This window comes from Elephas maximus, chromosome 7, assembly GCF_024166365.1.
Source record: "Elephas maximus indicus isolate mEleMax1 chromosome 7, mEleMax1 primary haplotype, whole genome shotgun sequence".
NCBI classification, from domain to species: Eukaryota; Metazoa; Chordata; class Mammalia; order Proboscidea; family Elephantidae; genus Elephas; species Elephas maximus.
The window spans coordinates 24969099-24996685 of NC_064825.1; the positions used below are offsets into that span (position 1 = coordinate 24969099).

At 38.1% G+C, this 27587-nt stretch overlaps 1 protein-coding gene across 6 annotated transcripts in view; it reads left to right on the forward strand.

Moving 5' to 3' along the window:
- MTMR2 (myotubularin related protein 2) overlaps positions 1 to 26028 on the forward strand; it is a 79966-nt gene extending 53938 nt beyond the window's left edge. For 5 of the 6 annotated variants that reach the window (XM_049889578.1, XM_049889576.1, XM_049889580.1 and 2 more), the window contains 8 exons: positions 5030 to 5179; positions 5891 to 6079; positions 9636 to 9821; positions 12471 to 12677; positions 18910 to 19002; positions 22528 to 22641; positions 23019 to 23195; positions 23968 to 26027. In XM_049889578.1, the coding sequence (XP_049745535.1) occupies positions 5030 to 5179; positions 5891 to 6079; positions 9636 to 9821; positions 12471 to 12677; positions 18910 to 19002; positions 22528 to 22641; positions 23019 to 23195; positions 23968 to 24129 (1278 nt within the window). In that variant the 3' untranslated portion in view covers positions 24130 to 26027. Of the gene's footprint in view, positions 1 to 5029; positions 5180 to 5890; positions 6080 to 9635; positions 9822 to 12470; positions 12678 to 18909; positions 19003 to 22527; positions 22642 to 23018; positions 23196 to 23967 lie in introns of all 6 variants that reach the window. The other variant, XM_049889577.1, reaches the window with a different exon arrangement.
- The last annotated feature ends 1559 nt before the right edge of the window (positions 26029 to 27587 follow it).

Below are 27587 nucleotides of genomic sequence, written 5' to 3' on the forward strand. Positions count from 1 at the left end.
TAAGTATAGCATTGACTTGCTTTGGTCAGTAACCGTTGTAGAAATACCCCTTTACATTTTAACATAAATTCATATCTATGGTATTACGCTATGTACCGATAAAAACTTAACTGCTATTGGTAGCCTTGTCCAAGTAATCTCAACAGTTCTTTCCTTTCAACACTTTAAACATGTCATCCCACTGCCTTCTAGCCTCCATGGTTTCTATTGAGAAATCAGCATTTAATCTTACTGGGGATCACTTGTATGTGATGATTTGATTCTCTCTTGCTGCTTTCAAAATTCTCTCTTTGTCTTTGGATTTTGACAGTTTGATTATAATGTGTTGTGTGGATTTCTTTCAGTTTATCATACTTGGAGTTTGTTGAGCTTCTTGGATGTGTAGATTTGTCTTTTGTCAAATTTGGGAAGTTTTAGGCTATTATCTTCAAATGTTCTTTCTGCCTCTTTCTCCTTTCTTTTCCTGAGGTGCCCATAATGCACACATCAGTCTGCTTAATGGTGTCCCACAAGTCCTTTAGGCTCTGTTTACTTTTTTTTTCTCTTCAAACAATTTTCAATTATTCTGTCTTCAAACTCACCGATTCTGTCTCTTGCCTGCTCAGATCTGCTGTTAAACTCCTTAGTGTAAATTTTTTATTTCAGTTACAGTAATTTTCAGCTCCAGAATTTTTGTTAGGCTCCTATTTATAATTTCTATCTCTTTGTTGATATTCTCTTTTTATTAATGCTTTGTTTTACTGATATCCATTAGTTCTTTATGTTTTCTTGGAGCTCTTTGAGCATATTTAATACTGTTGTTTTAAAGTCTTTGTTTAGTAAGTCCATTGTCTGGGCTTCCTCAGGGATAATTTCTGTCCCTTAATTTTTTCTTTTGAATGGTACATCTTTTCTGTTTTTTTATATGCCTTGTGATTTTTTGTTGAAAACTGAGCATTTGCATATTATAATGTAACTCTAGAAGTCAGACTCTGCCTCCCCCTGAGTTTGCTGTTTTGTTTTGGCTGCTGAAAGCTCTAGTAGTCCATTTGTTTCATCATTTTCCCTATCTATGTTTGCAAAGACTGCCTTCTTGGACCTGGGTGGTCACTGAAGTCTCTGTTTCTTAGTTTGTGTTCAGCTACTGTTTTGACAGAGAACAAAAACACCTCTCCCAATCTTTATAGATTGACTCTGTGCCAAGGCTTTCCATCAATACTTAGCCAGGCTTGCACTGAGCCCAGGGATCAGTCTGATGTAAAAACGAAGGGATCAGCCTGAGGTGAAAACTTAGGGATCAGCCAGAGGTGAATTTAGGGTCTTGTGAGATATTTTCTGAGCACGCATCTTGCCTTGGCCATTTGTACAGCTTTCTAAATTTCCCTGCATACAGGGGTGATTTTGAATGTTCCAGTTTCCCAAAGAGACAGGTTTTCCTCCCAGTCCTTGGGTGTCTGTTGTATGTCTGAATGGCATGCTCCAGCTCCAGGTGGCTACAAGTGGTGATGGTGTCTGCTCAGGCCCTGCCAATATTTTGCCCTATGTATTTTATAAAATGGGCAACACTATTAATAGCTATTTAAATTTGTTTTATAGGAGAGTAGGAGCCCTGGTGGCATAGTGATTAAGATCTCAGGCTGCTAACCAAAAGGCCGGTAGTTCAAATCCACCAGCTACTTCTTGGAAACCCTATGGGGCAGTTCTGCCCTGTCCTGTAGGGTTGTTATGGGTCGGATTCAACTTGATGGCAACGGGTTTTTGATTTTTTATGTAAGAGAGTGCTTCTTTAATTTACTTGTTGATGTATGTAGTGATTAGGAAAAGGGCACCGGACTTTGTGGATAGGTCAAGAAAAATTATTAGTTCTCTAAAATAGCATGGTCTTCTGCAGAAGCACCCAATTGTAAGTTAGTTGTATTGCTTACCAAACTTGGAAAGCATTCAAGTTCAGTCAAGGAAATCAGAACTTATCCTCAGAATTGTAATGTAAGTAACTAAGGAAAACTTACTCCAGTTATTTTGATTGTAACTTGACTTTAACAAATGGATACATTAACTGAAAACCCAACTCATAGTGATCCTATAGGGCTGAGTAGAATTACCCCAAAGGGTTTCTAAAGTCATAAACCCTTACGGAAGCAGACTGCCACATCTTACGCAGAGTGGCTGGTGGGTTTGAACCACTGACTTTTTTGGTTGGCCACCAAGCGCTTTAACTATTGCACCACCAGGGTTTCCATATTAACAGAAGGGCTTGACAAATGGATGTTTTAACTGAAGGGCAGAGATTTGGATAAACCAAAAAAAGCAAACCCATTGCCATCGAGTCAATTCTGACCCATAACGACCCTATAAGACAGAGTAGAACTGCCCCATAGGGTTTCCAAGGAGCATCTGGTGGATTCCAACTGCCGATTTCTTGGTTAGCAGCCATGGCACTTAACCACTACACTACCAAGGCTCCAGAGATTTGAATAAAGAGCAAGTAAATGGACACCAAATATCAACAGCTATTATTATGTCATTAGCACTGTCTAAGTGAGAGTGTATACTGACTAACCAACTCTAGTTTTCTGCTTAGAAGGCAGTTCCTTTAGTGGAGATAGGTTTGTCAGTTTATCTAAGAATGAGGAGGACAATAGCCATTAAGGTAGTTGAAGTTAGTGATTCTTACTCCTTTCTGCATCCTGCCACTTACCTGAGTATTGTAATATATTCCTATTGGTAACAGTTGTTCTCCCTGGCAGTGATTTTTCAAGAATATAGGAAGGAGAGTGGGAGAGAGATGATAGCACCTATCTGGGGTGGAGCATGGGTGTATTGGGATCTCCAGAGATATATGTTTCTCAGGTGACCTGACCCTCTTACCTCTGACTGCATGTTTTCTAAGAAAACTTTGGAAACTAATTTTGATTCTTATAGAAGTTTCCTTGGTTCCTTGATATATTCATCTATTCGTTCATCAGACTCTTACTAAATACTGGGAGCTAAAACTATGAAATAGACGGTCCTGGCTCCCAAAGAGCTTACATTTAATGGAGAATTCAAAAAAGAAAACTAACAATTACAATACACTGTGGCAGATAGTCTGATAGAGCGAGTCCTCAAGTGAGAGATCATGAGGCTATCAGGGAACTGAATGTAGCCTGGTGTGTGCTGGACTAGAGTGTAGGGTGGCAAGAGATCAGTCTGGAGAAAGCTAGACCATGCAGGGTCTTGCTAAGTCCCATGAGAGATTTTATACATTATATGAAAAACAACAGGTAGCCATTAAAATTGTTAGGCAGATGAACGACATGCTCAGTTTTGAGTCTTCAAAGATTACTGTGGAGGCAGTGTAGACAATGAGTTGCAGGGGGACAAGACAGGAAAGAAGTGATAATGGCCTGAATTAGGGAAGTATTAGTGAGGATGGAGAGAAGCAGGTACACTTGTCTGTCTGGTACTTTTGAAATAAAAATCATGGTCATTGATTGGATATAAGGGGAGAAGTTAAAGATGATATCCAAGTTTCTCACTTGAATACTACTTTTTTAAACTTGCCCCATGACTGTACTTTTAATGATAGTTTATGTATACTTTTTTAAACCTCTAATTAAATCTTGTATTTCTGGAAATAAATAATGATTTTACCTGGGCAGTGGTTTAGTGTATTTTAAGCTGAAGAAAGCAAAAGGGAAGGAAAGATGTAGAACATAGGCGCAGTTGGGAACCAGGCTAATAAAATGGGGTAAATAGGATGTAAGGAGCTAATGAAGAAACAGACCATGGCTACAGATAGGTAAAAATTCTATTGATAATATTTACCACATGATTACTAGAAATGAATTTTCTCTTTCTTAATAATTTTAATATCTTTCTGGGTGTTCTGGCAATAGGTTGAGAAATACTGCTCTGAAGGAGAGTGAATCCTATCTTTTGATTTCATATTTTTATAACAGTTTAGTGAACCAGGGTAGTAATTTTTTCTTGAGGAACAATGTAGTTTTATATAAAAAGGATAAATTTAAAATGTATAGGAATTCCCTACTCTACCACTTCTAATACGTAGCTTTGGTCAAGTTATAGTCTATGCCACAGTTTCTTCATTTACAAAATGAAGTTAATAAAACCTGAACACAATAATGTATATATATATATGTAAAGAGACTGGTATAATGTCTATATATAGTAGGTGCTCAATAAACGTATTTTTAACTGTATTTTTAATTTGGTTTCTTTCAGTTCTTTCTTTTTCTGTTTGATGACAGGATTTGACTTGTGAGGGATCATATAATTTAAAAATATTTTTTCCAACCATTTAATGTAATAGCTTTATTTTCTATAGAATGGAGGATGGAGTAATTCAAGTGTCTTATTAACTAGTTCTAGGGTCACCATGAGTTAGAATTGACTTGATGGCAACTGGTGCTGATACGATATGTAAGGTAGTACATTATTTGTAAAATGGAGATATTGAAGGACTACACGAGAGCTTAATGATCAGTGTGTTTTAAAAAGTTGTTTTAAATATTACTCTTGGCGTGTTTTTGCATTCTGTTACCTCCTTTTCTAATGTTTTAGATTAACAGCATTCTCATTAGTACTCTAATGTAGGAATGAAAATTCACTTTAGCTGTGTAAGTGATAACTATAGAGCATTCTGGTGGACACTTGATGACTGCCCTTCAGAATCTCTTGGTATAGGTGAATGACAGTAAAATCAATCACCCAATCAAGCTGAATGAGTTTTTTTTTTTTCTTTTAAGACAGGTAGCTTTTATATTCTTCATGTATCCTTCTTTACCCTGGCATACGCTTAGAACAGACCCAGCACTCAATCAATACTTAATCCATTAACATATAATTGGATGCCAGAATGAACACAGAGATTCCTACATTAGAATTTCTAATCCTAAAGGCCTTGTACCCACAGGCAGACGATAACTGTTTCAGCTGCTTTAAGAGATGGACAGTGGAGATGAGAGAGGTTGAATAGAATGGCTTCTCTTCTGGTATCTTTTAATATTTTAATTAGGTAGTAATTTGCCTTGTTTTATTTCACATTTAGGGAATTCCTAACGAAAGCTGGAGGTTGACAAAGATAAATGAACGATATGAGCTGTGTGATACATACCCCGCCCTCTTGGTTGTTCCAGCAAATATTCCTGATGAAGAATTAAAAAGAGTAGCATCCTTCAGATCAAGGGGCCGTATCCCAGTGAGTATGAAGCTTCGATGAGACTTTGCAAATGCTTTTGTACTACACATAATACTGAGATCAGTGAATGGAGGGAATGGAGAGCTCACATAAAAAGCAGAGCACAAGCAACGATGCAGGATAAATGTAACCACAGCCTCAGGACTTTTATCGAAGATTGAGTTATTTGGTATAACTAAAACTGGAGGGAAAATTTAAAGAGCTCTCTGGAGAGTATGACATGGATTTTAGAGAACTGCATGGAATTGCGTGATTTCTAACTGGAAAACAAAGTTGGCCCTGTGTGTTACTATTTCTTCAGCTCTTTCCTTTAAATCCTAGAAAGAACAAAACTTTACAAATTTATGGTGAATGCCTGGATACTAAAAAGATGAGTTCAAATAATTTTAGGTGCAAAATTCATAGGTTCTTATAGTTGGATAGTTTTGCTGGTAAGTAACACTTTAAAAGTGGGATTTACTTAGTGCCATTAATTGGTTTTTTTTCCTAGAATTAACACTTCCCAATAATCTATGACTTTCCTAAGCAGATTAAAGAATTAGACCAAGTTTTCCAGATGCTAGAGATAGCTTTAAAGAAAAGTGGTGATTTTTCCTCAGGTAAACTTTCATGGCCAGGCTTTGTATCCAATTAGAAAGTAGAACTCTCTAGAGTAGTGTTTTTGGGGAGAAGTATGTAAAGCCTGTGTCACCATGTTTTTTCCCTATTAAGGTTTTATCGTGGATTCATCCAGAAAGTCAAGCCACAGTCACTCGTTGTAGCCAGCCCATGGTAGGAGTGAGTGGGAAGCGAAGTAAAGAAGATGAAAAATACCTTCAAGCCATCATGGATTCCAATGCCCAGTCTCATAAAATCTTTATATTCGATGCTCGGCCAAGTGTTAATGCTGTTGCCAATAAGGTGAGATTGGGTTCCTTTTAGTAATTAAGCTTGTAATAACAAGTTCCATGAATCAGCTGAGTGTGGCCACAGTGTAGTGGAAAGAACTCAGACTGTAGAACGATTAAGATGTAGATTCTAATCCTGGCTTTCCTACTTGATGGCTTTGTGACTTCGAATTATTTATTTAATCTTCTTAGACCTTAGTTTGCTCATTTGAAAAATGAGAATAATAATATCAGGGTTATTTAATAAATAAAAAATGATGGCTATCCTATGCTTAGTTATGTAGTAAATTATTAGCAATTGTTCTTTCTCCTTTCGCCAAACTTCGAGTTGAGCTTAAGTTTCTGTACAGCACTGCTCTAGAAATAGTGCAACCGTGTTCTCACTGACCAGTCACTGTTGACTTCCCTCCACCTGTACAAGTTATTCCGTCTCTGAGGAACTTGCAGGCAGCTGTAGCGATATTCCTGATTTCTGCTGTAGAATAAATTGCATTGTGGAAATAGAAATTCTCGTTTATTTGATACAATCTACTAAAGAAAAAGAGAAAGAGGAACAACTTAGCTTTAAAAAAAATTAGCCCTCTTTTTAACACCAATACACACACACATTACAGAAGGAAATATTTTAAAACACTCCAAATCCTGTAATGTAAATAAGAAATCCCATGAAATCTTGATTATACTTCAAAATGTGTGTACAGGCAGTGCCGAGTTATGAACATTCTTATGGACAACTGGTACTTGTCCTTGAATGTTACGTAAATTTGCCCTCACTTGGAAACGATTGAACCAACCCCTACTCAATTGAACTAATCTGTACTCTAACAAATTCTTTATCACAATCACCTTCACGTGCTGCACGTGCAGCTTTTAAATCATTGGAAAGTTTTTGAGCCTTTCCTTGCACTGATCCAAAAAACCCCATTGCTGTCAAGTCAATTCCAACCCATGGCGACCCTGTAAGACAGAGTCGAACTGCCCCATAGAATTTCCAAGGATTGGCTGGTGGATTCAGACTGCAGCCAAGTTCTTAACCACTGTGTCACCAGGGCTTCTTCTTGCACTAAAGTAAGGCTAAATAAGAACCATATGCACCTGTTGGGACTTACCTACAAATTCCTAAAGGCACACTCAAGAATAGCTCTCATTTGTAACCTGGGGACTGCCTGTGTATGCACGCACACATATATTTGAAAACAAAAGTGGGACAATTGTAGCTTCTCTTTTTAACTGACGCTGTATCTTTCATGTTAGTAAGTATTATCTACCACATTAGTTTTAATTGTGTAATAACTAAAGCAACTATTGAATGTTCAGGTTGTGATTGTTTTGCTGTTGTAAACACACCAGGGTGATCATCCTTTTAATTAAATTGTGGAGCATTTACCCAATTACTTCCATCCTCCTTAGCTTTTTTGAGGGCCTTGTGAGTTCCAGGCATTCCCTATTAAATTGTAAACATTTCCCCTTACGGGAGTCAGAGGAGGGATATGGTACCCTAAAACATTAGGAGCTGATACTTTAGTTACAGAGCATAAAGATAAAATGAGATAATGTGTGTGTAAAGCCCGTAGCCCAGGGTCAGTCATGCATTCTTCAATAATTGTTTGTTTCCCTCTCTAACCTTTATACCGTAAATTAGCAGGAATGAAATTTAGGGTTGTTTTCTAGGAGATGAGCCCGGGGAGAGGGAAATATAAGGCAGAAAAGGAGGTGGGGTAAAATATTATAGCCTCATCTTATTTTTTTTTTTTTAATCATTCGCAAACATATCTCACTATGGAAATCCCTTTTTTGTTAAATTGCAAAAGTATACATCCTGATTGCAATAAATTTTTACCTCAGTAGTAAGACATTTTTTATAACTTAATGAATTATGTATGACAAATGTTCTTTAGACTTCATGACCCATATCAAGAATTAAAACTTTGCCAGCCACTAAACTCTCAATCAAAATGACTTTCTGCCCTTGCCAGAAGTAACCACTGTCCTAACTTTTATACTAATCACTTCCTTGCATGTCTTTATACTGTTATTACCAAAGTGTATACCCCTACACTCCGTAGTTGAATTCTCCCCTCACCCGTCTCTTTCCTCCTGATATTTTATCTGTGGAATACCCTGTAGTCTGAATTTTGCTGATTGCATGCTTATGATGTGGTTCAGCTTTCTTCTGTCCTCACTTCCCTTCACATTTGGCAGATAAATCCAGAGGTTTATTCATATTTAGGTTTAATCCTTTTGGCAAGACTGTAGGTGGTACAAGGGAGCCTTGGTGGCGCGGTGGTTAAGCATCCAGCTGCTAACCAAAAGGCCAGCGGTTCAAAGCCACCAGCCACCCCTTGGCAGAAGGATGTGGCAGTCTGCTTCTGTAAAGATTTACAGCCTTGGAGACCCTAGGAGGGCAGTTCTACTCTGTCCTCTGGGGTTGCTATGAGTCGAAATCTACTCGACAGCAATGGGTTGGTTTTTGAGGTTGGTATAGTGGTACATCAGGAGACACATAATTTCTGGTTGATTGTCCTTTTTGTAATGTTAGCAATGTTTGATGCCCAGTACTTATATACATTAATTCATTAAAGGTTGCAAAATGGTGATATTCTAGTTTCATCATTTCCTGCTCAGCTATTAATTGAACTCTTTGTATAAACTCATTCTCTAAAGATGCACCTTGTCTTACCTATATTTTCATTAACCAGTAGTTTAGTCCATATGAGAAAAACAGGATAAACGCTTGATTTTTTCCCCTTATTTATGAAATTTCCCAATAATGAATGTACTCCCTATCATTCCCTGAGGATGACTAATTTTTAAAGTATTGTTGTCAACTAATGTTATTTAAACATATTTAATATATTTTTTAATTCATTCTAAGTATTTGTTTTTTGAAATTAAATATGTCTCATCTTTGTATAGTGGGAGCCCTTTTAATTTTTATACACCCACATAAGGAAGCCTGGGTGAGGGTGTGCGTTCCTGTTTTATAAAGCAGAACAGGAGATAGTGATTGTGCCAAGTTGCCTTGAGCTGTCTGCATTTTCCCGTGGGGTTTTCCTGTTGATATTAGTTGCTGTTGAGTTGATGGCCCCTTGCGTTACAGAGTTGAACTGCTCCACAGGATTTTCCTGGCTGTAATCTTAACAGAAGCAGATCACGAGGCCTATCATCTGCAGTACCACTGGGTGGGTTATGGATGGGTTCAAACCTCCAGCCTTTAGGTTAGCAACCAAGCACAAACCTTTTGCTCCACCTAGGGACCGTGGGGTTTTCCTAGTCTCTATATAAAAAAAAATATGTCTCATTTTTTCATGCTACTGGGTATTTTATGGAAACCCTGGTGGTGTAGTGGTTAAGAGCTACAGCTGCTAACCAAAAGGTCAGAAGTTCAGATCCACCAGATGCTCCTTGGAAACTCTATGGGGCAGTTCTACTCTGTTCTGTAGGGTCGCTATGAGTCAGAATTGACTCGACAGCAACAGATGGGTATTTTATGGCACTTTTTCATTGATGTCCTCATACAGTGGATGTGTACTTATTTATTATTTCCTGTGATGTGTGCCTTTTTCCAGGCAAAGGGTGGAGGTTATGAAAGTGAAGATGCCTATCAAAATGCAGAACTAGTTTTTCTGGATATCCACAATATTCATGTTATGAGAGAATCATTACGGAAACTTAAGGAGATTGTGTACCCCAACATTGAGGAAACTCACTGGTTGTCTAACTTGGAATCTACTCACTGGCTAGAACACATTAAGGTGGGTATATGTTACTGTTTTCTTATACTATTATAGAGTATCAAGCAAGGACGTTCTCTGCACCTTTGTCTGTATTGGCTCTTTGTCTACCATTAAAATCAACATGAAGGCACCTTCCTGAACAGTGAAAAACAGATAACTGCTTTAATAACTAGAACTACTTCTACATTTTGATATTTGAATTAGTTTCCTATATTGTGCTTTTGGTTCTATTGTACTTCTTTCTTTCCTGCTCTTTCCCATCGTATCTAAATTCTGCCCATCCTTCAGATCCCAGTTCATACTTCGTTTCTTCCGTGAAGTCTTCCCAGATCACAACCATTTCTGTTTTCTCTGAACTCTTCACTTTACTTTGTTTTTCCCCCATTTATTCAGGTACTGCTCTGCACTTCATTTAATTAGTTTAATGTGTCAATCAAAGTATATTGCTAACTCATGAAAACTAGGAATGGGTAAATCATATTTCTTGTATGCCCTCCTCAGGAGCTAGGGCAGCACTGTCTGTGTAAATAATAGACACACAATAAATACCTGTTGCATGATTTGTAAAGTTAAGACCGTTCTTCTCTGGGAAATGAGATGGAGTAGCTGAATGAATGATACCATTTGAGTGTGAAACGATTTGGAGTCCACAATGTAAATACTAATTTACCTAGCCTTCTAATGTAATGTTTGAAGCCCCAACTGTAATTTCAGTTAATACAGTTAATATATATTTTTTCAGATGTGGTCTGAATTTCATTAACATAACTTACCATAATACAACAGACATATATAACCACATTTATATTAATAGTCTGAAATAATGAGAAATACAATTTTTCATGTTAAGAAGGAGCAGACTTGCACTCACATTAAAATATCTAAAATGCCAACAAAATTGAAGACCAAACTGAACCAGTGAGAATTATAATCGTAGGCTATTTTTATTATTACAGTTTATCTTCTACCACTGACTGTAGCAAAGTTTAGACATTCCTCAGTTAGAGAGCACGTTCATGTGGTCCATCTATTATAGTGTTTGGCATGCAAATATAAAACTGTGAGACTGAATTTGGAACTGACATGAGTTGCTGTTTTCCCTTCTCAAAACCCCAGGTCATTTGACTACAGGCACAACATTTTCTCCAAAGGCCATAAGAGAAACAAGTTCCCTAGAGGTGTAAGAGATTCAGTTGTGTCTGGAATACTGTCTTCCTCCCTCAATCCTCACGCCCTTAAGGCTTGTCCATCCCCTTTCTTCAGATATCTGCTCAAATATCACCTTCTCAGAGAGGCCTTTTGCAGCCTCTCTATACAAAATAGCAGTTCCGCCAGCACTCTCCATACCCTATGTGGAGCTTTTGCACTTATTGCTGTTTGGCATGCTATACGTTTCCTTGTTTATTTGCATGTGGTCGGTACCCCAAGTAGAATGCAAACTTCATGAAGCACCCAGTATGTTTTGTTCAGTGCTATATCTTCAGCACCTAGAGCAGTGGCTGTCGCAGAGTAAGGGGCTCCATAAATGGTTATTTAATGAATGAATTACTTAAGCTGATGACTTTGGATAATTCCCTGGTCAGTCCTCACATTCCAACTCTTATAAACCTTTGGTTCAGTGATTCTTAAGTCTCGATATGCTTTTGAATTATTGGTGGAACTTACTTAAAATAGTGAATTGGCATCACTAGAAAATGGGGCCCAGGCATCTTTTTATTTTTTTTTTGTAAATGCTCCCTGATGACTAATGCACAGTAAGACTGAGATTGCTTCAGAGGAGCCCGTTTCTAGACGGTCTGTAGTTATGATCAAAAAGGAGGTTGTCATGGGAATCTATAAGCCTGGTAAGCCTGTTTTCCTTCATCGTGACCTGTGTTTGTGGATCCGTACTCTTCTTTAAGTATGATCTGGCCATTGCAGAGAAGAATGGAGCCGTATTACCCATTTTTAAGAATATTATACTTTTTGTTTCTTTTTTGGCTTTGTCTGATTCTGTCTGGTTTCAACTCAAGATCAATTTCAGAAAAAGTTGTTTTGTAAGAAGTCTCTGCATACTTAAAAAATGAACTAAAGTTATTTTAGACCCTAGACAAATTGCCATGGTAATACACTGATCTGATGAGACTATATCTGCATACCACATCACAGAAAGTAACTTGTTTTAATGATTGACACTGTGTTTGCTGTGTGCTCTGTGACTTGTATGGTCAAAACAATAAATAAATGCTATATAATATTTTAGAAGAGATCCAGTTTTATTGCTTTCAGGTACTTATTCTGATTTGGTTAAATAAATGTTGTTTTAAAAAAATAGACCATGATTTAGTTGACATATCAATTATTTTATTTAAACAGAAGATTCTTAGAAACAGATCACTTTGGAACATAACCCTTCTTTTCCCTTACTCATGCTGTTTGTTTAGCACCCAGAGGCACCTTTCATTTGCGTATTTCATTGTTCAAATTAATAGGCGTCTGAATTGATGAGATTTTTTTAGTTTTGAAAGCATTTTACCATTTACAAAAATCCTTTATAGGATGGAACAGATGTTTTTTTTTTCTCCCCGTGTTACTGAGACAGCGATCTCTAACATATCTCAGCTTAGTAAATTTTGAAGGACACATTTAATTCTTTAAAAATTTCATTTAATAAATTTTGTTTTCCAGCTTATTCTTGCAGGGGCTCTTAGGATTGCTGACAAGGTCGAGTCAGGGAAGACGTCTGTAGTAGTACATTGCAGTGATGGTTGGGACCGCACAGCTCAGCTCACTTCCCTGGCCATGCTCATGTTAGATGGATACTACAGAACCATTCGAGGATTTGAAGTCCTTGTGGAGAAAGAATGGCTAAGTTTTGGACATCGATTTCAACTAGTAAGTAAAAAGCTTGATGTATCATAGGCATCTCACATAAGGCTTGCAAAAATTATGCCTTTTGTTTATTAGATATCATCTAAAAACTGATCACTTATTCTAGGAGGATGAACCCCTCAAGAGAATTTTTTGTTTGTTTTGGAAAGCATTAGGATGTTCTAATGGCAGTCTGGAGCCTCGGCTGGCAATTTGTCCGGCTCTTGACACAATCTCTTCTGTGACCTCTGCCAGGAAATATCAGATATCACTGAGTGATTTCCATGGGTGTTTCCACCTACAAATGACAGTTCAGATTAGTAGGAAAGTCCTGGAATTACAAGGCACTTTTAGTTTTTCCTGTAAACTTATAAAATGATGAGAATGGCATATTTATTATTCTTTTTTTTTTTTGGTTTTTATTGTGCTTTAAATGAAAGTTTACAAATCAAGTCAGTCTGTACAGAAAAACTTACATACACCTTGCTACATACTCCCAATTGCTCTCCCCCTAATGAGACAGCCCACTCTCTCCCTCCACTCTCTCTTTTTGTGTCCATTTCGCCAGCTTCTAACCTCCTCTACCCTCTCATCTTAATCCAAGCATCCCTCCTTACCAGCATCCCTCACCAGCATCCCTCTCCAGCCCACTGTCCAGTCCAATCCCTGTCTGAAGAGTTGGCTTTGGGAATGGTTCCTGTTCTGGGCCAACAGAAGGTCTGGGGGCCATGACCACCGGGGTCCTTCTAGTTTCAGTCAGACCATTAAGTCTGGTCTTTTTTATGAGAATTTGGGGTCTGCATCCCACTGCTCTCCTGTTCCCTCAGGGGTTCTCTGTTGTGTTCCCTCTCAGGGCAGCAATTGGTTGTAGCCAGGCACCATCTAGTTCCTCTGGTCTCAGGATGATATAGTCTCTGGTTTATGTGGCCCTTTCTGTCTCTTGGGCTCATACTTACCATATGTCTTTGTTGTTCTTCATTCTGCTCTACTCCAGGTGGGTTGAGATCAACTGATGCGTCTTATATGGCCACGTGCTAGCGTTTAAGACCCCAGATGCCACTCTTCGAAGTGGGATGCAGAATGCCTTAATAGATTTTATTATGCCAGTTGACTTAGATGTCCCCTGAAACCATGGTCCCCAAACCCCCGCCTTTGCTACACTGGCCTTTGAAGCATTCAGTTTCTTCTGGAAACTTCTTTGCTTTTGGTTTAGTCCAGTTGTGCTGACCTCCCCTGTATTGTGTGTTTTCTTTCCTGTCACCTACAGTAATTCTTATCTATTATCTAATTAGTGAATACCCCTCTCCCACTCTCCCTCCCTCCCTCCCACCTTTTGTAACCATCAAAGAATATTTTCTGTTTAAACTATTTCTCCAGTTCAATTTTTTTTTTATAATAGTGGTCTTATACAATATTTGTCCTTTTGCAACTAACTGTATTCACTCAGCATAATGCCTTCCAGGTTCCTCCATGTTATGAAATGTTTCACAGATTCATCACTGTTCTTTATCAATGCGTAGCATTCTATTGTGTGAATATACCATAATTTATCCATTCATCTGTTTATGGTCACCTTGGTTGCTTCCATCTTTTTGCTATTGTAAACAGTGCTGCAGTGAACATGGGTGTGCATATATCTGTTCGTGTAAAGGCTCTCATTTCTCTAGGATATATTCTGAGGAGTGGGATTGCTGGATTGTATTGTAGTTCTATTTCTAGCTTTTTAAGGAAGTGCCTGCCAAATTGATTTCCAAAGTGGTTGTACCATTTTACATTCCCACCAGCAGTGTACAGGTGTTCTACTCTCTCCACAGCCTCTCCAACATTTATTATTTTGTGTTTTTTGGATTAATGCCAGCCTTGTTGGAGTGAGATGAAATCTCATTGTAGTTTTGATTTGCATTTCTCTAATGGCTAATGACCGTGAGCATTTCCTCATGTATCTGTTAGCTACCTGAATGTCTTCTTTAGTGAAGTGTCTGTTCATATCTTTTGCCCATTTTTTAATAGGGTTTTTTGTCTTTTTGTAGTTGAGTTTTTGCAGTTTCATGTAGATTTTAGAGATCAGGTGCCGATCGGAAGTGTCATAGCTAAAAACTTTTTCCCAGTCTGTAGGTAATCTTTTTACTCTTTTGGTGAAGTCTTTGGATGAGCATAGGTGTTTGATTTTTAGGAGCTCCCAGTTATCTAGTTTTTCTTCTACATTGTTAGTAATGTTTTGTATACTGTTTATGGCATGTATTAGGGCTCCTAACATTGTCCCTATTTTTTCTTCAAAGATGTTTATCGTTCCAGATTTTGTATTTAGGTCTTTGATCCATTTTGAGTTAGTTTTTGTGCATGGTATGAGGTATGGGTCTTGTTTCCTTTTTTTGCAGATGGATATCCAGTTATGCCAGCACCATTTGTTAAAAAGACTTGTCTTTTCCCCATTTAACTGTTTTGGGGCCTTTGTCAAATATCAGCTGCTCATATGTGGATGGGATTTATGTCTGGATTCTCAATTCTGTTCCATAGGTGTATTTATTATTCTTAATTTCAAATAGCCACACAAAATAGCATTACTCCTATAGAATCAGGGTCTAAGATAGTTAGGCTGGACTAAAAGAAATAATAGAGTAAAAAATAAAAGTTTAACCCAGAGTTGGGAATAAAATGCATAGCTTTTCTGTTAGACTTCTTAAGGTACTAAAAGTGTAGTGACCATATCTGTGGAAATGTTTACAGATAGTTTTATGAAAATGACAAATTTTTGAGCTCTCCTAAGGCTCAGGATTTATCTTGATATTAGTGTTTTTATCAAACCCCAGAGTTGGAGGGACCTTCGAGTCCAAGCATTCTTTGTTACTAGAACGTCTTCTTTTGTGTCCCCGTGAAATGAACTTTTAGTCTCATTAAAGTCTCCGAAAATAAACAGCAGGTCCCTTCCTGAGACTGTCCAGCCTAATTTCCAGAAAGTCTGTCGCTGGAAACTTCTTCCTGATAGTAAACTGAAATTTGCTTTCTATTGTACAAGATTCCCCTCTGAAGACATAGGAAGAACAAATATGACTCCTTATCCAAATTAAGATAGCCCTTCAAATATCTGAAAGCTGCTCTCAGCCCATATCACCCATAATCTTCATCCTTGAGAATAAACATCTCTTTTCTTCAGTCATTTCTCATTTGACCTCACCCCCTCACCATCCCAGTTGTTTTCTGGGCTTCGCTCATGGCTTTCTGCAAGTGTGGTACCCAGGACTAATCACAGTTCCTTAAATACAGGGATCCAAAAACCAAACCCACTGCCATCGAGCCGATTCCGACTCATAGTGACCCTATAGGACAGAGCAGAACTGCCCTGTAGTTTCCAAGGAGCCGCCTGGGGGATTCGAACTGCCTACCTCTTGGTTAACAGCCATAGCACTTAACCACTACCCCACCAGGGTTTCCAAATACAGGGATAGGGCTATTTAAAAGATACTACATTTCTGCATTTGTTTTTTCCTTACATCATTGCTTGGATTCATGGAACTTTTAGTTAAATAAATGTTGGAGTGGTTTTCAGCTGTGCTTCTGCTAAGCTCAGTAGTGAATAAAACACTGAATTTGGAATCAAAGAAGTTGGGAACAGTGCCCTTGTTGGCCTTGGTCTTCTCATGTGTTGCCCATATATGTTAGTTTTAATCATAGAATTTAGAAACCAAGGAGTAAGAGCTTTTGTTCCTAGGCAGGAGGTACAGAGTGAGCAAATGTCTGGGTGGCAGTGAGCATGGTGAGAGTAAATTTGAGGGAGGGGTGAGTTTTGACAGTTGTACAGAAGGGAGCCGGATTGTCAGAAGCCTCAGAGCCACCAAGGGCTTGGTTTCTGGGTAGGCATTTTCCAAGATGTGCTGAAAGACTTTCTGAGAGATGTTTGTCCAGATGCTATCTTTAATGACCTTCGGTGTCTAACAGTTACCGGGGTAGACCAGCAATATTTATAAATAACTGAAAGATACTGATGTTTAAAGTTGGTCTGCTCTTTTGAACTGGAACTGTTAAATAAAATTAGGCATCTGGATTATCTATTCAAAGGGCTCACATTTTTCAGTTCACTATGGTGTGTATTTACCATAAAAAGATCATTTAAGAAAAAAAAATCTTCAAAGAAAAAAGCCAAGGCTGTACATGTTCATATAAATGTGACCAAAATCATAAGCATTTCAGACTGTTTGAGGTTGCTATGGATTCCTAAATTGCTGACTCAGATTATCAAATCTGTATTTTCTCCTAGTTGCTATCGGAAAGCAGAATTTTAAGGATTCTGGCGTTCAGTCAGGAGGGTGTGTTCACATGATTAATGTGGGGCAATGATTCTTAAACTCTTTGGATTCAGGACCCCATTGTTGACAGCCCCAAAGAACTTTGTTTATGTGGGTTATATCTATCAGTATTTTTCATTTTAGAAATTAAATGAAAGAAATTTAAAAGTATTTATTAACTTAAAAAACGAATCTAGTATATACTAACACAAATAACATTTTTAGAAAATTATATTTTTTCAAAACAGCTTTGTGAGAAGAGTGGCAGTCTTTTATATTTTTGCGCATTTCCTTAACTAAGACAGCTAAATTTTCATATCTGCTTCTACATTCAATCTGTTGCAATATGTGCTGTTGGTTAAGAACAGAGAAACCTGTAAGAGCCAAAACTCAGTGAGACTGCCTTGTTTTTCCGAGTCTTACAAGTTTGCCGCCTTTGATAGGGTGTAGTTTTAACACTTTTTTATTGCTTGATTTAGTGGAAAATATTTGAGTTTTCATTCTCTCACAGGTTTCTACCTTATGCAGGTTCCAGCTTTCACAGGTTTTCCTGTATACAACGAAAGTCCTACCACACACACATATGTAGGTGGAAAAGGGAAGAGTATTTTAATAGCTTTTTCAGATAACTGAGGATATTCTGCTTTGTTACTACACCAAACTTGACAAGTTTCTTAGAGGTTAGTTGCAGAATGGAATCTGAAACCAAATGAGTGCGTTTTTTGTGCTTTGTTCCATTAAATTCCATTGGTGTGTCTTACACTTTGAATAGCTCTTTTACCCATGCATGATTTCGTAATATCATATATTGGTCATTTGGAAAATACTGGCTCACCGAGATCTTCCAAATGTTGACTCATTTTACAGTATCATAAAGTCACTTTTGTTAATATCACCAATGATTTTTATCAGAAACATCTTAAGTATTGTGAAGCTCATGGTGGCAGACAAAACTTTCCAAAAATCTAATTTTCACTGAAAAGCTTGAATTTTATCATTAGCCACAAATATGGTCAATTGATTTCCTTGAAGTGACAAGTTTACTTTATTTAAAAAAAAAAAAAAAAAGCCAGATATCCAAGTCTCAGGAACCATAGTTTATCTGTTAATTGTTCCTTAAAGTAAAAATGTCATTCCATGAAAAAAGTGACTTTTCCTTAGGAGGCCATTACGATGGCATTCCCGTATTTCAGCAAAAGTCCTGAATAGGAAAGAACTGAGAAAGTGGATCATAGTACACTTGTATTTAAATGTTGAGGAGGGCAGATGTCAAGGGTTTTTGAAAGGTTTGTGCTTCTCCGGTTCCTCCTGATATCATGACAGATGGAGCTGAGATGAGGTCCCCTCCTGCACTTGGCAAGGTACAGTGACACCTGTGCGAGCCGAAACTCAGTGGGACTGCGTTGTTTTTCCAGGCCTTGCAACTTTTCCGCCTTTGACAGGGTGCAGTCTTCCCACGTTTCTTTCTATCATTTTAGTGGAAGCCATTTGAGTTTTCCTTCTCTGACAGGTTTCTGCTTTACACAGCTTCCAGCTTTCGCAGGTTTTACTGTGTAAAAGGAGAAGGGTGCTTCCTGAGGCCTTTGTGCCATGAAGCGTTATTGCCAGAGAGAAATTCAATCTTCAGGACAAAAACTGCCTCTGAGGCCTGACTGCTCCTGTTCTCTGTGATCAGCCTTTCAGGATCTGGATTTCATTTATTAAGCAAAGTGGTAAATCCTGTTACAGGCATCTCATGTCAGAAAAAAATCTAGCAATTCGTATATCAAAATGTTAATAGAGATTTCTGCTTGGTGGGATTATGTGTGTGTGTGTTTTTAACTTATTTGTAGTGCCTTTTAAGAAGATTTAAAATTTTTTTATATTGTGTTCAATATTAGTTTTATTGGAAAATAGAATTATTTTTATTAAAAATGAAAAAACAAAAGCCAAAAAACTCCACAAAGCTCAAGATTTCACTGTCTTTGCTTTAGAGAGTTGGCCATGGAGATAAGAACCACGCAGACGCAGACAGATCGCCTGTTTTTCTTCAGTTTATTGACTGTGTCTGGCAAATGACAAGACAGGTAACTTATCTGGGATATCCATTCTTACATATTTCCTTCATACCTTCCAATCCGAGTTTGAGACTTGGTCACTAATTATTAACCTCCATTTCCCGTGAAATGGAAATTCTTGTAAAGTTTCCAGGGGATAGACTGTTACTTATTGTCACATTATGAATTAAGTTGTTGTTTTTGAATGCTGTGCAGTCAATTCCGACTCATAGCTACCCTATAGGATTTCCCCATAGGGTTTCCGAGGCTGTAATCTTTACGGGAGCAGATAGCCAGGTCTTCTCTCCCACGAAGGGCTGGTGGGTTCAAACTACTAACTTTTTGATTAGCAGCCAAACACTTAACCATTGCACCACAAAGACTCCTTTGAATTTAAGTTAAAGGTTATTATTTTGCAGAGTGGTATTAAATGGTTGACAGTTTGATGTATTAGCATTTCAATGTGAGTGGAATTGATAATAGTCCCTGAGAGGTTTCCTCTTTTGTCTTGAACAATTACTGTTAAATAATATTAACACACTCACCTAGAAGCTCATCCTTACATTAAGAGAGGTAAAGAAATGAACAGTCTAGGTAAGTCAAGCAAAATAAAATCCTATTTTAAGTAATTTTAGTTATTTTGGGAGGAAAATATCTTAAATATCTTTAGGGGGAAATTATGGCAACGTAGGTATGTGATAGATTTAATTCTTCTTGTTGTTAGGGTTCTCTAGAGAAGCAGAACCAGTAAAATGTGTGTGTGTATAGGGTCGCTGTGAGTCGGAATCGACTCGACGGCACTGGCTTTGGTTTGGTTTTTTGGTGTACGTGAGGGAGTGACTTTTTTTTAAGAGGAATTGACTCACGAGATTGTGGGCGCTGGCATGTCCAAATTACGTAGGTAAGGTGACAGACAGGCTGGATATTCTGGCAGTTTTGTATCCCAAGATCAGCAGATTATGTAGTAGAGGAATGAGAGAAATTCTCTCAAAATGTCTGTTTGCCTCTTTTTTTTTATTTTAGTCTAGAGGCAGAGTGCTCCCTCAGGAAATCTCTGTTTTTGCTCTTAAGGCCTTCAACTGATTAGATGAAGGCCACCCACATTATGGAGGGTAACCTGCTTTAACTTAAGGACAACTGATTTAAGCACATATAACTACTTCATAACAGCATCGACCAATGTCTGACCAAATAACTGAGCACCATAGCCTAGCCAAGTTGACCTCAGCATTTGTTACTGCTAGAAGTACGTGAAGTACGTAGTTAATGCGGAAAATAGTCAGATAGTAGATTTTTCACTGTTGTCATAAATACGAAATGTCGAATAACGAGATAATCGATAAGTGAGGAGTCAGGTGTACCACATTCCAAAGGGAATGCCCTGAAGGGAGCAGTGTAGTTCTGATATAGGTAAAAAAAAAAAAAAAAAAAAGATCAATCATGTTCCCTAATCACACTCATTATCTGCATAGAAGAGTGCATGACCAGTGCATTTTTTTTAACAATTGTGTTAACCTTTTATGTGCTGTATGTCTAAAATCAGTTATTATTTAACCCTAATTTTAGTCTTAAAGATCCCTGGTGCACAACAGTTAAGCTCTTGGCTGCTAACCCAGAGGTTGGTGGTTTGAACCCACCCGTGGATCTATGGGAGAAAGTACCTGGTGATCTGCTCCAATAAAGATTATAGCCTAGGAAACCCTGTGGGGCATTTCTTCTCTGTTACATGGAGTCACTATAAGTTGGAATCAACTCAGTATTTAACATCAGTTATTATTTAACCCTAATTTATATCTCAATTAATAAATAATAGAAAATGAGTTTAAATCTTCTGCTTCTTTGGTAGAACTTCAGATCGCTATGAATTGGAATCAACTTGATGGCAACAGGCTTAACGGTTCAGACACCTTATAGTAGACAGTCTTTATTTTAGACATCTAGTTAGGTTTTTCTTCCTGAACATGGAACATGTTAGATATCCATCATATTTATTAATAATGGTCAGTTTTATGAGTAATTGAATACTAGTGCAGAGACATATATAGCACATTTGTCAAAATGGGACCCATTATGTTGTAATTGGATGGTATACCTGTCCTACACCCACCTCACCCCCATCTCCTCACTCTTGGGATCAGGAAGTAGCTGATGAAGGGACTTCAGATTTTAAAAAACATGCAGGGAGAACGAAATGCTCCTCCTCTCCTCTGGTTTTTTAAAAAGAAATAAAAGCAGCAGTGGCAGTTAATGCTTTGCTATTTTAGTTTCATTTTGAGGAAACTCTGACTAATTAAGCTGTCTTCTCGTAACTGAGCTAATAGTTTTGCCAAGAAGAAAGATGAAAAGCTAATCACAGGCTTAGCTCTTTTGTGTTGCTATTTCAAATGAGTCAAGATGTATTCATATTTGGCCAATAAGACTAAGTATATAACAGATACAGGAGACGAAACTTATTTTTTAAATGACTGTTTTACTAAGGATTTACAGTTGTCTTTTTGTTGTTGGCATGCTTGATCACCTGCTTCATTTAGCTTCACAGACACAAAAATTATTATTCAAGGCATAATTGCCCTTTTTTTGTTTGTTTGAGAAGAGAAATTTATCACTTCACCCTGCCATAGTATCCTAAATTTAGGAAATTTCAAGACAAAGTTGTTTTTACCTCTATCTCCTTTGCATACAGCTCATGCTGTTTTTCACCAGCATTAGGTAGAGATCATTCTAAGAAATAAAACCTTGAGAACAGTATTTATTTCCCCAATCTGCTGTCCAGTAATTGATGGGATTCCATTTTATAGCCATATAATTGCTAGTTTTACATGGAAGCTTCCAAATAATTTTGAAACATTAGATGAACAGAAGGGATTAAACCATTTACCTTCCTGGGGTCTGCAATTCTTCCTTTGATTAGTCTCCCAAAATTATGTAAAATTAAGAAAGTCAGTAAAGCCCTTGTCCTGGGGTAGAGAGAGGATGAATTTCCTTTTTACTAGAAAAATTGTTGCCAGTGTACTGAATTATAATGGACTCCAGTATGGCTGGATGTTCCTTGAAAAGACAAGTGGGTTGATTTGTAAATTACCTGCACATTTGCCTTGCATATTTATTTTCGTGCATTGCTGACATTTTCTGGAGACATTATTGACATTGTTTTGTGTAATTCTTGAAAACAAACATATGTTGCTGGAAATGTAAAGAAAAATATGTGTTGTTTGTAATTAATTTTGGTGGAGAAAGATGAGAGTTGCCAGAATTATTCAAGTCCGAATTCAGCAACCTACAAATTTAGGGGTAACCGGTGTCGAGGATATAGAAGTATCATGGTCAAACTGCATGTGAAAAGGAGATTTGAGGAGAAATTATTTCAGAAAATACCATAGAGTGATTTTCGAGCAGAAAATCAAGCAAATAACGCAGTAATGCCTTAGAAATATATGTTTGAATCTTCTTTTTCATAATTTCTAAATCTGTTACACAAAGGATCTGCCCATGTGCAGGAATGAATATGCTTCAGAAGGATGTCTTAATTTTTTGTTTGTGGTGTTCAATTTGCAGTTTCCTACAGCATTTGAATTCAATGAATATTTCCTCGTTACCATTTTGGACCACCTGTACAGCTGTTTGTTTGGAACATTCCTATGTAACAGTGAACAGCAGAGAGGAAAAGAGGTAAACGACGAACCATGACCCTCCTGCTTCCAGCCCCGTTATTGTGAATCATATTATGAACGTTTGTGTATAGGTGTTTGTGTGGATGTTTTCAGTTTACTTGGGTATAAGACATAGCAGTGGAAATCTGGGGTCATATGATAACTCTGTGTTTACAACTTTTTAAGAAACTGCAGATTGTTTTCCAGTAGCCTCTGATTTTAATTAAGTGGGGCTCTTTTAACACCACTTTATCACTCAAGTGTCCCAGTTCTTTCCCTCTAAAGAGGTTTTAATGACCACGAAATACCTCTATAAATTTCATGTGTAATATTAGGTTTCTAAAGTATAAATAGCTTATGTGGTAGAGAATCTTTACCTATTTTTTCTTCTTACAGAATCTTCTCAAAAGGACTGTGTCACTGTGGTCTTACATAAATAGCCAGCTTGAAGACTTCACTAATCCTCTCTATGGGAGCTATTCCAATCATGTCCTTTATCCAGTAGCCAGTATGCGCCACCTAGAGCTCTGGGTGGGATATTACATAAGGTGGAATCCACGGATGAAACCACAGGTATTTCTTCCTTTGATTATATACAATAGGAGTTTTGATCTCTGGAACTTTATTAGGTTTTCCCTTTAATACACCTGGAAAATTTATCCATGCATTTCAGGACTTTCCCCTCTACTCTTTAATAGTTATAATGGTATAGTAGAATTATTACTCCGGGGGTAATTGATATACTTGGTTCTTATCCTGACTTTGCTTGTATAACCTTGGACAAATCACTTCATTTTGTCCTTCCTCCCTCCCCTCTGGATTCTTGTCAGAGTCTTCTTGTTTTAATATATTGGGAGAAATCGCTTTAGGAAAGCTAAAAGCCTAACAGAATTCTGGCTCATTTTGAAATATGCTATGGAATATTTATTACTTAGAATGTTTAAAAGACATTTTATTTATATTTTTATATATATATATATATATACACACACACACATATATATATGAATGGCAGGGAATCTTTGGGTATTGGCTTTTAAATTATCCTGTTGCTCAATTACTGTATTTGGAAACATACCAATTCAGGAGTATCTGCACAGTGGGTGTTCTTTGGAACTAGCCAGGGCCCTTGGGAAAGCCAGTGAAATATCAGTGGCCTCAGTAAGGCCTGTAAGTCACTGAATTTCCACCGAGTGTGATATTGGTCCCCATGGCAGGAAAAGAAAAAAAAACACATCGCAATATTTGCAGCATTTAGGGAAAGAGCTATATACCAGACTTACTTGATTTGGGGTTTCTTTAGGATCGCCTAGTTTAATGATTTAATGGTGTTTTGTTCTTGTAGGAGCCCATTCACAACAGATATAAAGAACTTCTTGCTAAACGAGCAGAGCTTCAGAAAAAAGTAGAGGAACTACAGAGAGAGATTTCGAACCGCTCAAGCTCCTCCTCAGAGAGAGCCAGCTCTCCTGCACAGTGTGTCGCTCCTGTCCAGACTGTTGTATGAATGGACTGTTTGACTGGGGTTGTCATCACCACAAACTCTTGACTACCATGGCAGCTTTAGGAGTTGAAAGTCTTCTGATTTTGGAACCCATCTGTGAGAGAAATTCAGTCACTTTATTTATTTTAAATTTCTCTAGGATGAGTTTAGAGTCGTACAGTGCAGGTGGCTTAGGTGAAATAGCACCATATACAGTTACATTATTACGACACTAATAAGGCACCCAAAGAATATTAAAATATTTAAATCTTGGATCTGAAGTGGGAACAATTTCTGATTTTAAGAGGCAAGTGCTTTGAGATTTTGGCATCTGGTAAAACCACTTCAGAAACATACCTCTTGATGGGACAGAGCTCATTGCACAGAGGGAGGGAGTGGCGTCGCAGGGTCCAGACCAACCCGACACTGAGATCCCACGGCACCCTATTATTGGACCTTGAAGTCGTGATGGATCCGAATCATCTGATACCCCTTCCTCCATCATGGGTTTTTCTTTTATGTAATAATTGATTTGATTACCTTTCAGCACTCATATTTCTCATATAGTGAAAGCAGTCTTGAGGATATTATGTAGTAGTAGTTGACAATTCCTGATGTCATTTATATACTTAAGATGTATTAGTTAATCCAAAATGATGCCTTATAGAAGTGCTTGGGGTGGGTGGGGGAGAGAAGGTGGTAGCTGTCCAGATCACAGAATTCCTCATCCTTGAGATTAGCTTCCGTTGGCTCAGTTACCAGAAACATCAGAGGTTTTAAAAACTCATTATCTACCCCATTTCATTTTACTTACAATTTTGAACACAAGAGGGTTGGCAAATTTTGAAGCGATATTTAAGAATTTTACTAGGATTGGTTATAAATAGCTTCTGGTAAGACAGAGTACTGTGCTCAAATTTTACATGGGATATTTTAATACTTTTTTCCTTTGCGAACTCTGTAATTCCACTGAGTGATTGTCTACCAAAGAACACAGTGCATGTAAAGATGTATTACAATCTCAGTGCCGGTAAAGGAAACCTTGCTTCACGGCGCACCCGCTATAGGTAAGAGTTTAGCGCTGTGTAAACATTGACTCCCTGATGTCTGTTTTACTCTCTAAGAGCCATATGTAAAGTACTGTAACAAAGGAGCTTCTTGTCCCATGGGTCTTTAATTAAAAGAAAATTTCAACTGACTTTTAAACTTTGTCCTAAGTTTCTTGCCTTAAGTTTGTTTTGCAGAAATGTTTTATTTGGAAATTTTTTGAACAAGAAAGAGGTGTCTCTAGCACCCTGCCCCAAACTGAAATGTTCAGTTTGAATCTGTTTTTTCCCTAATACTCAAACAATACTAAAAACTACAGTTTTTTTCATTTAATTCACAACAATCTAAACCTTAGCCCTGCTCTTGGTCTTGCAATGAGGGAAAGTAATTTGTATCAGTACATTCAGTATTAGTAAAAGCAGTAACAAAATGAGTTGCTTATTGTGTGAAATTTAAGAAAATTTATAAGAGGGCACTTAATTGGCCAATCTATCAGTTATTAAAGCTAAGTTTTCTGGTCCAATTATTTCACAAATCTGTTCTCTCCCTTCCATTCCATCACTGTCATTTAAGCCCTTATCATCTTGGACTGATAGCACAAAAAAAAAATGTAGATGACTGAAGAGATCAAGATATTTGAAGATAAAAATCAACTTCTTATAATTCAGTCTAAGTGCATATCTATCACTGCTCTGTTTAAAACCTTCCAGTGACTCCCCTTTCAGCTTCTGCAGAAGTCTCCAACATGGAGTACACACACTTGAGTACTTAAGACAATCCATTGGTATGTATGTGGGGGTGGGATATTAGTACTTTGTTACATACTTGTCTACACAAATAAAACTTTAATATTTGGATTGACAGTTGTGTTTTATTATGCAACCAGTTAACCAATTTGTTGTTGAGTCAACTCTTGATTCATGGCGACCCCATGTGTGCCAGAGAACTGTGCTCCACAGGATTTTCAATGGCTGATTTTTGAAAGTAGATAGTCTAGCCTTTCTTCCAGGGTACCTCTGGATAGACAGGAACCTCCAACCTTTCAGTGAGCAGCTGAATGTGTTAACCATTTGTACCACCCAGGGACTTTTATAGATAAATACACATATATATATATCTGTATACACACACACACACACACACGCAGTCTGTGTGTTACGTATGTATATATCTTAGCTGGTGTAGTGAATTAATATGGCCCTTCTAGCCATAGTCTTTGTGATTCCCACACAATGATTGGGTAGGACCATGCAAATAAGTGAATGAAACCTGTGATTGTTATGTGTCAACTTGGCTGAGCCATGATTTTCAGTGGTTTGCCAGTTATGTAATGAGGTAGTCATCCTCCATTTTGTGGTCTGATGTAATTATACTCCACTTTGTGACGTGTTGTAAATCCTAGCGGCTGTGCCTGTGGTTATGGTCCCATTTGGCAGTGAATTGTTATGTTAATGAGGCAGGATAAGGGCAGGATGTATCTTCTACACTGACTAGAGGGTGTGACTCAAGTCCTCACCCTTATTCAAGTCACGCCTTTACTTGGGTCACACTTTTTAGACAGGATGGCAAGGAGAGAGAAGTGAGCAGAGGGGCAGGAGGGAGGAACCTCAGTACCACCAAAAAGAAGAGTCAGGAAGTGGAACTCGTCCTTTGGACCCGGGATCCCTGCATGAGAACCTCCTACACCCAGGAGAGAGAGAGCTGTAACACCGGAGACGGCGAGAGACAGCAAGAAGCAGTGGCAGAGAAACGGTAACAGCAGAGGCAGTGGAGCCAGGAGACAGCAGGACCGTGGGGCTAGAGCTGAGTGCCTTCAGGTTGAGGTTCACTGGTGGAGTGGGGTGCCTCTGGCACTCACTGGCAAACTAAAGGGATCTGTTAACACTTGCAGGGCAGAGGCCCCGCCAAGGGGCCGAGGGCTGGAGAGAGAGCCCTGCCTGCAGACACAGCTGTCCTGATAAAAAAAAAAATTATATCATTTCTGATCCTGAATTGTAACCTGTTACTTCCTTGGTAAACCCCATAACCGTGAGTATTGTCTGTGAGTTGTGTGTGGTCATTGCAACAAATTATCAAACCCCGCAGAGGAGTAGAGTGCCCTGGGAGGGATAACTGGTGTCAGAATTGCTCAAAGGTCTGGAGAGAGGAGGTATGTCTGACCTTGGGCTGGTGATGCAGATAATGAGTCTCACTCCCTGCCCTGAAGTGAAGTTAGATGAGATCTGACGCTGCCGCCACACCATTTTTCTAAGAACACACAAAACGTCTATGGAGATGGGTTGTATAGACAACACTTTATGATCAAGTACAAAAAGTTTAGGTCACATATGATCAAGTCCAAGCTCCTTAGCCTCCTGTAACCTGGTTTCTGCTTACCCCTGTATGCTCATCTGCATACCCCAGCTTTTATGTGCCAGTACTACTCAGCTGTTCAC